At 39.1% G+C, this 12,164-nt stretch overlaps 2 protein-coding genes across 4 annotated transcripts in view; one reads left to right on the forward strand and one right to left on the reverse strand.

Moving 5' to 3' along the window:
- The window catches only part of LOC116019319 (histone-lysine N-methyltransferase CLF-like), a 9,406-nt gene extending 1,870 nt beyond the window's left edge, over window positions 1–7,536 (reverse strand). The window contains exons 1-12 of one of the 3 annotated variants that reach the window (XM_031259473.1): window positions 7,315–7,536; window positions 6,893–7,108; window positions 4,885–5,004; window positions 4,176–4,277; window positions 3,764–4,080; window positions 3,166–3,321; window positions 2,803–2,887; window positions 2,479–2,646; window positions 2,184–2,321; window positions 1,824–1,990; window positions 1,475–1,606; window positions 783–873 (exon numbers count right to left, since the gene is read on the reverse strand). In XM_031259473.1, coding sequence (XP_031115333.1) covers window positions 783–873; window positions 1,475–1,606; window positions 1,824–1,990; window positions 2,184–2,321; window positions 2,479–2,646; window positions 2,803–2,887; window positions 3,166–3,321; window positions 3,764–4,080; window positions 4,176–4,277; window positions 4,885–4,944 — 1,416 coding nt within the window. In that variant the 5' untranslated portion in view covers window positions 4,945–5,004; window positions 6,893–7,108; window positions 7,315–7,536. Of the gene's footprint in view, window positions 1–782; window positions 874–1,474; window positions 1,607–1,823; window positions 1,991–2,183; window positions 2,322–2,478; window positions 2,647–2,802; window positions 2,888–3,165; window positions 3,322–3,763; window positions 4,081–4,175; window positions 4,278–4,884; window positions 5,005–6,892; window positions 7,118–7,314 lie in introns of all 3 variants that reach the window. The other 2 variants (XM_031259472.1, XM_031259474.1) reach the window with 2 other exon arrangements.
- Window positions 7,537–7,764: 228 nt separating this feature from the next.
- LOC116020466 lies at window positions 7,765–8,556 on the forward strand. Its single transcript, XM_031260940.1, has one exon. The coding sequence runs from the start codon at window positions 7,765–7,767 to the stop codon at window positions 8,554–8,556; it is 792 nt and encodes a 263-aa protein (XP_031116800.1).
- Window positions 8,557–12,164: the final 3,608 nt, after the last annotated feature.

The raw sequence follows: 12,164 nt of genomic DNA on the forward strand, positions 1-12,164 counted from the left end.
AAAAAAAAAAAAAAAAAAAAAAAAAAAAAAAACTCCAGTATAGAAAGTGAATACAGAGTATCCAATTGTCTTCCAACCAAATACTATATATTACTTCTACATCCACAAAAAGTTATTTCACCATTCCATTTTAGTATGTCCCAAAATGCTTCACTTTCCTAAAATAAACACCACAAACAATTCTACCTTCAACTATTAGCCTACTAAGAAAAGTCAAAAAGTTGTTTTATGGACAGAGCAAAAAATAACTTTTCTTCACTATCCTTAAAATTTGTGCCTGGAGTAAAGAGGACAACTTTTGTGAGATAGTGAGAATACTCTGTACTAGGAAGAACGCAGAGCTGTTTTCTAATAGTGAAAAAAAAATGAATCTTCTGAGGTCATGAATGAGCTAGAGATTTGGTAGTGAAAGTCCAGCATGCTATTCCAATTGTATTCATCGGCATAAGGTGGTGGGCAGAGGAAGGTCCTATTAACTGCGACTTGCTGATCTGCAATTACTAGCTATTCAACCTATGGTCAGTGCCCTAAGTACATAAGAAGCAGCTTCAACACCCACAGCAACATACTGAGATGTCAGCTAACTTCCAAGGACCTTAGTCATTTGAAAGGGCATTTTGCTTAGCAGAGTGCTCAAAATATCTCAGTAAGGCCTTCATAATGGACTTCATTTAAGTTCATTTGTGGTAATTGGTAAATAATGTGTTTACTATGACATTATACTAATTTGAATAGCTTAGTTAAGCCTTTTCAAATTTAAAAGATATATCAAGCATAATTACCTTTTGCCGTTTTCCAAGAAGTAACTTCATATTCTGGCATTTGTGGTTGGAGACTTTGCCAAGAGGAATCCCAATAGAACCATCACCGCAACTGCAAAGCCAAATAAACCAGCATAAATAGTTTGAAACAGAAATATGAAGAGACGTGCAATACCAGAGTTATACTTTTGGGATGTATTAATTTATGGGATGAAAGGAGTATTAGGCAAATTTATTCCAATTTTAGTCCATCACTATAGTGGCATCCCCACCTACTGTATTCAATTTTTATTTTACTTTTTGTACTTGATTTTAAAATGTGTTCCATTTTTTGAAGCCAAACATTAAAAGTGGAAAAAATCAAAAGCCGAATACCATAATTGGAAATGTTATCATTGTTGAGAGACCAAAAGTAGAATAAACTCTAATTTAGGCATTCAGCTATTTATGCATTGAAATTCATACAAAAACTAATTTGATGAAACTTGAATGATTATATAATACTTGCTTGTTTCTAATAAATAAAGTTTCTTGTAATTAAATGGAAGCAATATAAATTTATATGTGCATGCTGAACTGGAATTTTAAAAATATTCTTGAGATTATATATTAAATAACCCACTCTACGTATGTTTGGAAAATATTTATTTTAAAAATAGTTGTTTACACATTTAAATTCATGTAAAACAACAAATATCACCATGAAAGCTCACCTAACCCAGCAAAAACAACAAACATCAGGATCACATTCTCTTCCAGATGCATAGCATGGACAATGATCAGTTGCGCACTCATTTTTGGTACAGTGACAACCTTGAAATCGTATCTTGCATTTCAATGGGCATCTAGGCAATAGAAAAAGAAAGCAATTGCACAGCATCAGTTAACACTAATAAAGATACTGGATGAACTTGAAAAGAAACACAAACACAAAAGGAAGCAAAAGCGGATGGGGGACAGGAGAACAAAAAATGTGTTGCTTGGTTTATGGATTTAAAGGATTAATCCAACTCAGATTCCAATAATTGTTCCAATTTTTTTAAAAAATGAGCAGTCACCTACCCACAGAATTTTTCACAGTAGATGGATTTTACAACACAAGGACACTTCTTTCCACAGTAAGGTTTACAATTACACGGAGTATAGTGTGCACAAAGTTCCTCCTTCACAAGTATTTGCTTCGGAAGAATAAGATCCTGTGAGCATCCATGCAATTGACAATTAAAGACCTGCAACCAGATGGGAAAAGAACTACATTTAGGATAAAGCATAATAGATCAAATAACCAAAGCCAGGCCTAGTACACTAGAATCCATGACCTAATTGCAAACAGATGGGAACATGGCTACAGTACTATTCCCAACCTTCAAATTTGAACTTTCCACTATGCAAGTAAAGAAATCATCAATATTTGTTGCTTACAAAACATCGCCGGCAAAATAAATTGTTAAATGAACTCAGAGCTGCATCAAGATCTTCGCCTAAATATTTATTTATGGTGACTTCAGTGTTTTCATTCTTAGAAGTAGCCCCTTCCTTGATGAGATCTTTATATCTTGCCTGTATAAGATGTTTGATGTGGTTTATATCTGTAATTCTGGCAATAAATCAAATGGAAAAAAACAGGAGGACTAAAGTTCTCAACATGACCAGTTTTTATTAGACAAGGACTACAGAGTAAGAAAACATTACAAAATCAAGAAGAAAAAGTTTATACCTTTACTCCACTAGGTTTTCTGGAGAAATGATTGGTCAACAAATCCAACACCGTATCATACAATCCAACCTTTGAACTCAGAGCTGCAACAAGATCTTTGTTTAAATATGAATTTGTGGTGACATTCTTAGAAGTAGCCCCTTCCTTGATGAGATCTTTATATCTTGCCTGTACAAGATGTTTGATCTGGTTTATATCTGTAATTCTGGCAATAAATCAAATGGAAAAAACAGGACGACTAAAGTTCTCAATGTGACCAGTTTTTATTAGACAAGGACTACAGAGTAAGAAAACATTACAAAATCAAGAAGAAAAAGTTTATACCTTTACTTCACTAGGTTTTCTAGAGAAATGATTGGCCAACAAATCCAACACCGTATCATACAATCCAACCTTTTCAATAGTCATCCTAGTGAATCAAAAAGATAAGAGCAAGAAATAATTATTATGACACTGTTTAATGTATGATACATGGTGCTGCATGTCTACTCTTGGCATGGCAATAAAGCATGCTTAGATGTTTGTTTATGTCAAGCAAAATGCTGTTGTTTATTACATGGAGAAAGTTCCATACAAAGTCTTTAATGTGAAGAAAATGCCATACAAAGTATTTGCTAAGGCAGAAGCAGAAAATATATCAAGGGGGTATAGAGTTCTGTAACATTTCAAGCACATAATTAAACAAACCGCAGAATATAGTCTTCAGACTCTGCAAACTCCTTTTCTCCTTCTTCAATTATTTCTTCATCACTATCACTGCAAATTAGGGTTTCACCACTATTCTTGTCATAATAGATTCTTCTGCGACCTATCACTGATTGATCCTCAGTCATCTTTTGGTTTCTGAAAAATTCCCAGTAAGAGAGGTATTATTTCTCAGTCCAAAATGGAAGTCAATAACAAATTATTCAATAAAAAACCAGACTCTCTCATGTGCTTTTCATGCAATAACAATAAGGGGTATAGAGTGCAATCATGGTTCAACTATGTTTTAAACAAACATGTATGCAAGTTACAAACCTATTGGGAAGGATCCAAGGCTAAAAGCTAACCAGTTTAAGGCCTTGACTGAAAAACTCTAAGTACACAACCAATATAGACAGGCATTATACCATCTCTTCTAACTCAAGCAAGCCTAGTAATGAATGACTACTACTAAATTACATCTACAGTTAAAAAGAATATATTTGTTTTAGCAAGGGGATATATCTCTTTCAGTGGAGCTAAATACATTCAAGGTATAGGTGTTCAGATTGAAACACAAAAAAAGCACCGCATAACACACCTATGTAGAAAAGCCCATGTAGTGTATGGAGGTAGTTTTTCCAATTTTGGGAGTTCAATGGGGCAAACAGCATCCTTGAGAACAATGCTGGATCGTAGATCTGAGGATGCATAACCATTTTCTTGAGAGCTACAGATGTTATTTCCGCTGCCAGTACCAATGCTGTTTTGCAAATCAACAGCACCCTTCTGCCTCTTTGAGTGCAGATCTGAACTTCCATCACCAACAAGAATCTTAAGATTTCTCCTTTCTATTGACAATTTATAAAGATCTCTAGTTACACCAGCCAACTCCTGTGTATTGTCCGCAATCTTTTTCTGAGAGAAGAATAATATACACAATAGTCTATTATGCTTTTGTACAACTACATGAATCAGCAACCAGGAGCACTCAATAGGAAATTAAAATGCACCTTAATATAAGAATGGCGCTCCAAGACAAACTTGTCCTTGAAAGAATCAATTATAGAAGATATTTCACTGGGTGTAAGACATGTTTCTTGGGGTACCACAATCTACAATATGAAGCATAAGCATATGATCAACATTCAAAATAAATAAACTGTAAACATTCCAGAAAAACATATTAACAAAACAATATATGTAGCATTGTTGAGATGTAGGTCTTATATCTCACACTGACATGGAAAAAAAAAATACAAACAAAACAAACTTTTCCACCATGAGTCCACCAATTTTTAATTAAGAGCCTTCCACAGTGCGAATGAGCAATAAGTTAAAGTATATAGTAAAGAAAGATAAAAAGAATACACTTGAGCTATTCCAGTCACCTAGTTGATTAGTTGCCAATGCATCACTAATTTCAGTACTTGGCAAATTGGGGAGTACAAAAATAATGCAACTTGTAAATGGCTTAAAAAATAAACTGGATGTAAAACAGTACATATAACTTCTCTAATTCTTTTCAGAAAAGATAAAAGGCAAATCTGGTTTATCAAGTCCTACATCTGAGCCTAATTATCACTTCCAAAGTAAATATCAACTACTGTAAGCAGTAGAGAAACAGAATTCAGCCATTTGTTACTTCTCAATTTTTCTAAAAATCATTGATCAACAACTATACACAAGAGGTAAAGACAGTATCCAAACTAAATCCGTTACCGGAGGGCCACTGGAAGGGTCCAAGTGGGGATTTGAAGGAGGCGCCTCCAGCTTTGACATGCCAGTAATGGAGCATGTGCTGTGGTGTAATTGTGTAAAGTTCAATCTGGCAACAATGCTCTGAATAAGGAATTAAATATCAAGTCATATAAAATTCAATCCAATAAAGAGTTTCTGAGAGAAATTAAATGAGGCGATGAAACCCTATATTGGACTTTTTGGTGTGGCGGCGCGAGATAGAGAGGCTAAAGGAGAATGAGATGTACCTTTTATTTTTCTTTGTGGCCAGTACACAAATTTTTTTTTGGGGGGTATAAAAAAGATTAAGCAAATTAGACTATCACATTACATTCAGTATCAATAGAAAGCAAAAATGGTATAATTTTACCATTTAGGTATCAAATTGAAGTGTGAAATGGGCATAGGAAGGTATCAATTTATGTTTCATCTGTTAAAAACAACATATACTCTCTGTCACAAAAAAGAAACATTCAAGTTCGTCAGGTTCCACTCCAGAAACACAACAGGGAACCCTAAATATATTCCGTAGTTGGAAACCATCAAATTATTTGCTTAGTTTACCACCAATTCCATCTTAGACTTTTTATCTCCTTTTTCCACACTACAACTAGCATAAAATACTTTTTCCTTGAACTATTGCAATATCCTAAACAGCGACACTTCAGAACAACCCCACTCAGTTTCAATGTATGACATAGAATACATCAAGGTCATTTTTCATGGTAATTCTTACATGTCTTTAAATACATTATTTATTTTCAAATTTAGGATGTATTTAGTAGTTTAGATATAATTTTGTGCATGAATTTTTTATTCACCATTCAAAAAATTATGATTACCCTAATCAAACAACAGTCCTTCAGGGCAGGGCAGATGATTTTAGATAACTGCCATTTGAGAAAGAAAGTGCAGGATCTATATGGCAAAAACTAAATTCCAGCTGGGATAGTAAAAGAATAATACAACTGTTTAATAACTTCAGAAACTTTGATGGATCTGAAAAAATGAGAGAAAATTCAAACTTGTACCCTAAATGTCACTTTAAACATTTTTTTGAAAGCAAACACCAACTTCATTAACTTAAAACAGAGGAGAAAACATCAGAAATAATGCTAGGTGGGAACGAATTCCACTCCCTGCAACCAGCTATGAATACGGCTTCCCGGGCTAACTTATGGGCTTCCATATTCGCTGATCGCTTGACAAATTGAAAGCTAATATTGGAGAAGTCCTTAGCTATTTTCTTAACATCTTCAAGAACCAAATCAAATGATGAAGCCAAGCTATCACTACGCAGGCCCTGGATAACAAGGAGAGCGTCCGTTTCGATCTGCACTGCATCGCACATTCGTACCTCCTCAACTTTAGCCAAGTAATCGATGATCGGATAGCCAGAGCTTCTGCCAACTTTGGAGTGAGTAATCCCTTCCAACTTTCCTCCCTGGCTGCAATGAAGGACCCTGCAGCATCCCGCAGTATGAAACCAAAACCAGCCTGTCCAGAATTATTGTCAATAGCTGCGTCCACATTAAGCTTAAGCCAAACTTGAGGGGGTTTATCCCAAGTCACTAGAAAGTGATTTGCCTAGGAACACAGATAATCCTTTCTTTTACAATGGGCTCTCGTTCTCAAAGCTTGGTTTGATTCAACTTAGTTGAAAGACAATTATTATGGAGTATTGCATTATTACTATTTATTTGTTCATCAAGAATGAAAAGAAATACTTCATAATCATGAAAAATAATTTCACAATTGCAATGAAATTATTCAACATAACTGTGATAACTACTATCTTTTGGGGCACACCGACTCACTGAGTGCCATGAAATAATTAATTATAGATTCCTATGGGCTTATCACCATGGCCCATATTATGATTTTCAGAACACAATGCAAGTGCCTGTTAACTCTCTAGACTCATGACAACCAACAATTACATATCTATTGCCAACTTTAAAGATTTTCAAATATTTTAAAGAAAACTTACCTCCAAACTTGGGATAAAGAGCTTTGTGAGTTTGCCACTCCCAGCTGCTTCTGGGAACTCCCCAACTCTAGGTACCGAGACCTACATGTCCTGGTGGCATGCCCGCTTGGGGTTGGCAGAATTCAACCTTTTCCACCAAGAGCTTTGTGAGTTTGTCATCCCGCACCAACATTGGAACTCTGTTCTTCTCCTTATTCCGGTAAGCTCGGTCAAATACTGAAATGGCTTGTGTAAATATTGCAAAAGTTCAAATCAGCTTTTTTAAAAATAAAAATAATAATAATATAAGCTTTTTTTGTAAACCTACTGTAAAAGAACATAAAAAATTCTGAAGCAATATACGTTAGCACAACGACAATCAAAAATCAAAAATCAAAATGCAGTTGTAAACGATAAATATTACGCATAATTAAACCCGTTACCAATGGGGGAGTGTCTGGTTGGGACCAGAAGAAGATGCCACATCGCCAGTGGCTAATATTGAGCTGCGGCGTGAAGACCGTTCCGGCAGTGAAGCTCGGAATATTGAAGTACTCATCAACGAACGCAGTTATAAAGTGAAATTTGATGTTACGGAGTAGAGTCGAGACCCTAGATTGGGTATTTCTGCGGCTGCGGGGGGTAACTGAAATTTACCTTTTCAATTTGAGCTCTTCTCAATCTTTTTAATTTGAGTTGTTACAACTTAAGTTATAAATAATTTGCCTATGATACTTCACTTTTTTCTCTCTAGCCAAGTCTAGGGTTTTGGTTCTCTCCTAGGGTTTTCAGGTCTTCCCGTCGTTTTTCCTCTTCTTTCTCCGGTGATTCATCGGTTCTTTTCTTTTCTTTCCCGTGAGCTTCTTTGTGTCTGTGTGTGCTGCGATTGTTGCATGGCGTCTGAAACACCGCCGAATGGGGTTGCTGGCTTGACGGCACGTTGGGCAGATATGGTGTTAGAGGACGAGGAAGAGGCTTTCGAACCGGTGCACCTTCATGGACAGTCGGACAACATGATAGAGCACGAGACATGGCCGGTTGTGGGTCGTTTCTTAACGGCAAGGATGATTAAGCTCGAGTATATGCGTCAAGTTTTAGCTTCGGTTTGGAAGCCAGTGAAAGGGGTTCAGATCACGGAGTTACAGCCTAACGTATTCATGTTCGTTTTCTTTCACGCGACGGATATGCAATATGTTCTTGACGAAGGCCCTTGGTCGTTTGATAATTGCACACTTGTTTGTCGTCGGGTGCCGGATGGCGTTTTGCCTGGAGATGTCAAGCTTGACTCCATTGACATGTGGGTGCAGCTCCATGATGTCCCTGTAGGCTACACCTCGAGTTTGATCCTTGAACAAATCGGAAACTTCCTTGGTTCCTTTGTGAAGGGTGATGACCGGTTTGCAGGGGCACCTTGGTTGGATTTTTATCGGATTCGGGTGGCTTTGCCAGTTGATAAGCCGATCAAGAGAAGAATGAAGCTCCTTAAGCGTGATAAATCCTGGTGTTGGGTGACGTTTAAGTATGAACGGTTACACTGCTTTTGTTTCTTTTGTGGTATGATGGGTCACACGCATAGGTTTTGCTTAAAGGCGAGGGAATCATCTATCCCGCTTGATCAGTACCCCTTCGAAGCAGATTTGAGAGCGGGGCAGCGCCGGGGCCCTAGGGCAGTAGGGGATAATTAGCTGGTTCCGGTTGGCGGGCCGCCGAGGGAGGAGACGCGGTCGGAAGTGGCAGTCGGTGGTACCAGCAAAACGTCGGAAACTGTTGTGCCGGTTGACGTATTGGAGGCTGGGGCAGTGGTTACGACAGTGTCTAAACGCCGTCGAGAGGGCTCGGGTGGTGGTTCACGGCGTCAGGGAGGTAATGGTAGTGATGTGATTATGACCGAGGTGTCAAAAAACTTGCATGTGGCGGGTCTTGGTTCCTAGACCCGCCCATCATCATGAGTACTCTAAGTTGGAACTGTCGTGGCTTGGGCAATCCACGAACAGTTCGCGAAGTGATGGACCTGGTGTCCCGTAAGAAGCCTGAGTTCATTTTTCTTATGGAAACCAAGGTGGGACGGATTCACGCAGAGCGTCTCCGTGTCAAGCTTGGTTTTGAGGGATTATTCTATGTTGATAATGTTGGTTTGAGTGGTGGTCTTGCTTTATTCTGGAGGAGAAATAATACTGCGAGATTATTAAGTTTTTCGAAAAACCATGTGGATGTGGAAGTTTCTATTACAGGATTGGGGGATTGGAGGATGACAGGGTTCTATGGATTCCCTGAGCGGAGTAGGAGAACTGATTCATGGGACCTCTTAAGAACGCTAGCGGACATATCATCACTCCCTTGTGTGGTGATAGGGGATTTTAACGATCTCCTGTTGCAGGCAGAGAAAAGGGGTGGTAATCCGCATCCTGATAATCTACTCCGGGGTTTTAGGGAGGCTGTAGATGATTGTGGCTTAACACAACTCCCCATGCAGGGCTATCAGTTTACATGGGAAAGGGGCAGAGGAACCGTGGATTGGATGGAGGAGAGGTTGGATAAAGTCCTTGCAGGAGCTAATTGGTGTAATTTACTTCCGGAGGTGATTGTGACTAATATTATTTCTCGCAGTTCAGATCATTCGGCTCTCTACTTGGGAGTCAACCCGAGTGTGCGAGTACGTCAAAGACCACGCAGATCTTTTAAGTTTGAGATGGCCTAGGTCCATGATGAAGGCTACCGGAGGCAAGTAGAGGAGGCGTGGGAGGAAGGGAGAAATGCTGGCTTGTTGGCCTGTTTACAACATTGTGGAAATAAGCTTACCCGTTGGGGGGGGGGGAGACCACTTCCACAAGTTTGGGGAGAAGATTGCTAACCTCCGGAAGAAGCAGTTACACCTTAAAGGCTGCCTTGATCCCCATTCTCTCGGGGAGTATCAGTGTATGGAGACGGAGTTGTGTCTGCTGGAGATTCAGGAGGATGTTTTTTGGAAACAAAGGGCGAAGCAGCATTGGTTGCGTGGAGCAGATGCTAACACCAAATTCTTTCACAGGTACGCCTCTGCTCGAAAGAGGAAAAACACTCTTTCTAGACTAATGAATGATATTGATGTGTGGGTAGAGGGGGATGATCTGAATGCTGTTGTGCTTGATTATTTTCATCGTATTTTTGCATCAAATAATACTTCCTTCAATATGGATTCTTTTACTGTTTCTATCACCCCATGTATCACCACCGAGCAGAATGATGCTCTTTTGCTGCCATTTTGTGAATCTGAGGTCAAAGCTGCTCTATTTTCAATGTTTCCTGATAAAGCCCCAGGATCGGATGGTATGAACCCGGGATTCTATCAACATTTTTGGGATGTTGTGGGGTCTGATGTGTCTGCTTTTGTGTTAAAATGTCTGAATGAGTGTTCTTTCCCTGAGGGCATGAATGATACTAATGTGGTTTTAATTCCAAAGAAGAATACCCTAGAGAAGGTGTCTGATTTACGTCCTATAGCCCTCTGTAATGTAGTCTATAAAATCATGGCTAAAATGATTGCTAATAGGATGAAACCTCTGCTGGGAGATATAATCTCAGAGTCACAGAGTGCTTTTATCCCGAATAGGCTTATTACGGACAATATTCTCATTGCTGCGGAGGTGGGACACTATTTGAATAGAAAGCAGTGTGGTTTGGTTGGTTGGGGGGAAGTTGGATATGGCAAAGGCATATGACCGGATGGAGTGGCCTTATTTGCGGAAGATGTTGTTAGCTCTGGGCTTTTCAGTGAGTTGGGTAGACTTGGTTCTGTTATGTGTGACCACAGTCTCCTACAATTTCCTTGTGAATGGTACAGATATTGGTCAAATTGTTCCCACGCGTGGTATTCGCCAAGGAGATCCCCTATCTCCCTACTTGTTTATGACATGTGCAGAAGGTCTCTCCCTACTGCTCCAACAGGCTCAAGCAAGTTGTGATTTTCATGGCTGTAGAGTTGCTAGGGGTGCACCCCCGGTCTCTCATCTGTTTTTTGCATATTATAGTCTGTTGTTTTTTAGGCAAATATTCAAGAGGCTGAGGCTATTAAGCAATGTCTTACTGATTATGAGCATATGTCGGGCCAGGCGGTGAACTATCATAAATCCAATGTATGTTTCAGTAGAAACACGTCTCAGGGGGACAGGATTAATGTGGCTGCGGTTTTGGGAGTAGTTCTTGCTCCTAATTTCGGTAAATACCTGGGGCTCCCATCATTTGTTGGAAGAAATAAGAAAGCTGTGTTCTCATATATAGAAAATAAGATCAAGCAAAGGATTGGGTCGTGGAATAAGAAACTTCTCTCACAGGCAGGAAAAGAGGTTCTACTTAAGAGTGTGGCCCAATCTATGCCTACATTCGCTATGAGTGTATTTTTACTTCCTGACTCAGTTTGTGTTGCTATTGAGAGGGCAATGAACCGTTATTGGTGGGGTTCTGGGAACGAGAGAGGCATACACTGGAAAGCTTGGGACAGACTGTGTGTACCCAAGAAATTTGGTGGTTTGGGATTCAAGGATTTGAGGGCTTTTAACCTTGCAATGCTAGGCAAACAGGCTTGGAGATTTCTGGTAACACCCCAATCACTAGTGGCTCGCATCTATAAGGCAAGATATTTTCCAAAGTCAACATTTATTGATGCCACTCTTGGTTATTGCCCAAGTTATTGTTGGCGGAGTATTATGGCCTCCCATGAATTAATCTGTAGTGGAGTAAGAAGGAGAGTGGGGAATGAAAAATCAACTCTAATCTGGGGTCATCCATGGTTACCTGACGAACCTGATCCAATGGTACAGACTATCATGCCAAATGAATTAGATGGCTTAGTGGTTTCAGGATTGATTGACCCGTCCACAGGAACATGGGACCATTCGATCATTCAGGATATCTTTCAGCATAATGACGTGGCCCGTATATTAAAAGTGCCAGTGGCTCCCCTCTATAAGGATTCCTGGTTCTGGCAAGGAGACCCAAAGGGCATCTATTCTGTCAAAGAAGGTTATAAGCGTATTGTGGGAGACCTACAGCCTACTACGGGTATTTATGATAAATGGCTACATCTTTGGAAAATAAAATGCCCTGCGAAATGGAAAATTTTTATATGGAGAGCTCTTTCTAATATTCTCCCAACCACTACGAATTTGATTGTAAAAAGAGTGGAGATTGATCCAACATGTCCAATGTGTGGAGTTCTAAATGAAAATATTATGCATTCACTTCTTTTATGTGATTTTTCATCATTGGTATGGAATGAGTCTACATTGCATGTTCCTAGTGTGTGTGGGGGGGGGGG

This window comes from Ipomoea triloba, chromosome 5, assembly GCF_003576645.1.
Source record: "Ipomoea triloba cultivar NCNSP0323 chromosome 5, ASM357664v1".
Lineage (NCBI taxonomy): Eukaryota > Viridiplantae > Streptophyta > Magnoliopsida > Solanales > Convolvulaceae > Ipomoea > Ipomoea triloba.

Bases quoted from the DNA above. Each gene is read 5' to 3' on its own strand.
- LOC116020466 (XM_031260940.1), top strand. From the start codon at position 7,765: ATGGCGTCTGAAACACCGCCGAATGGGGTTGCTGGCTTGACGGCACGT.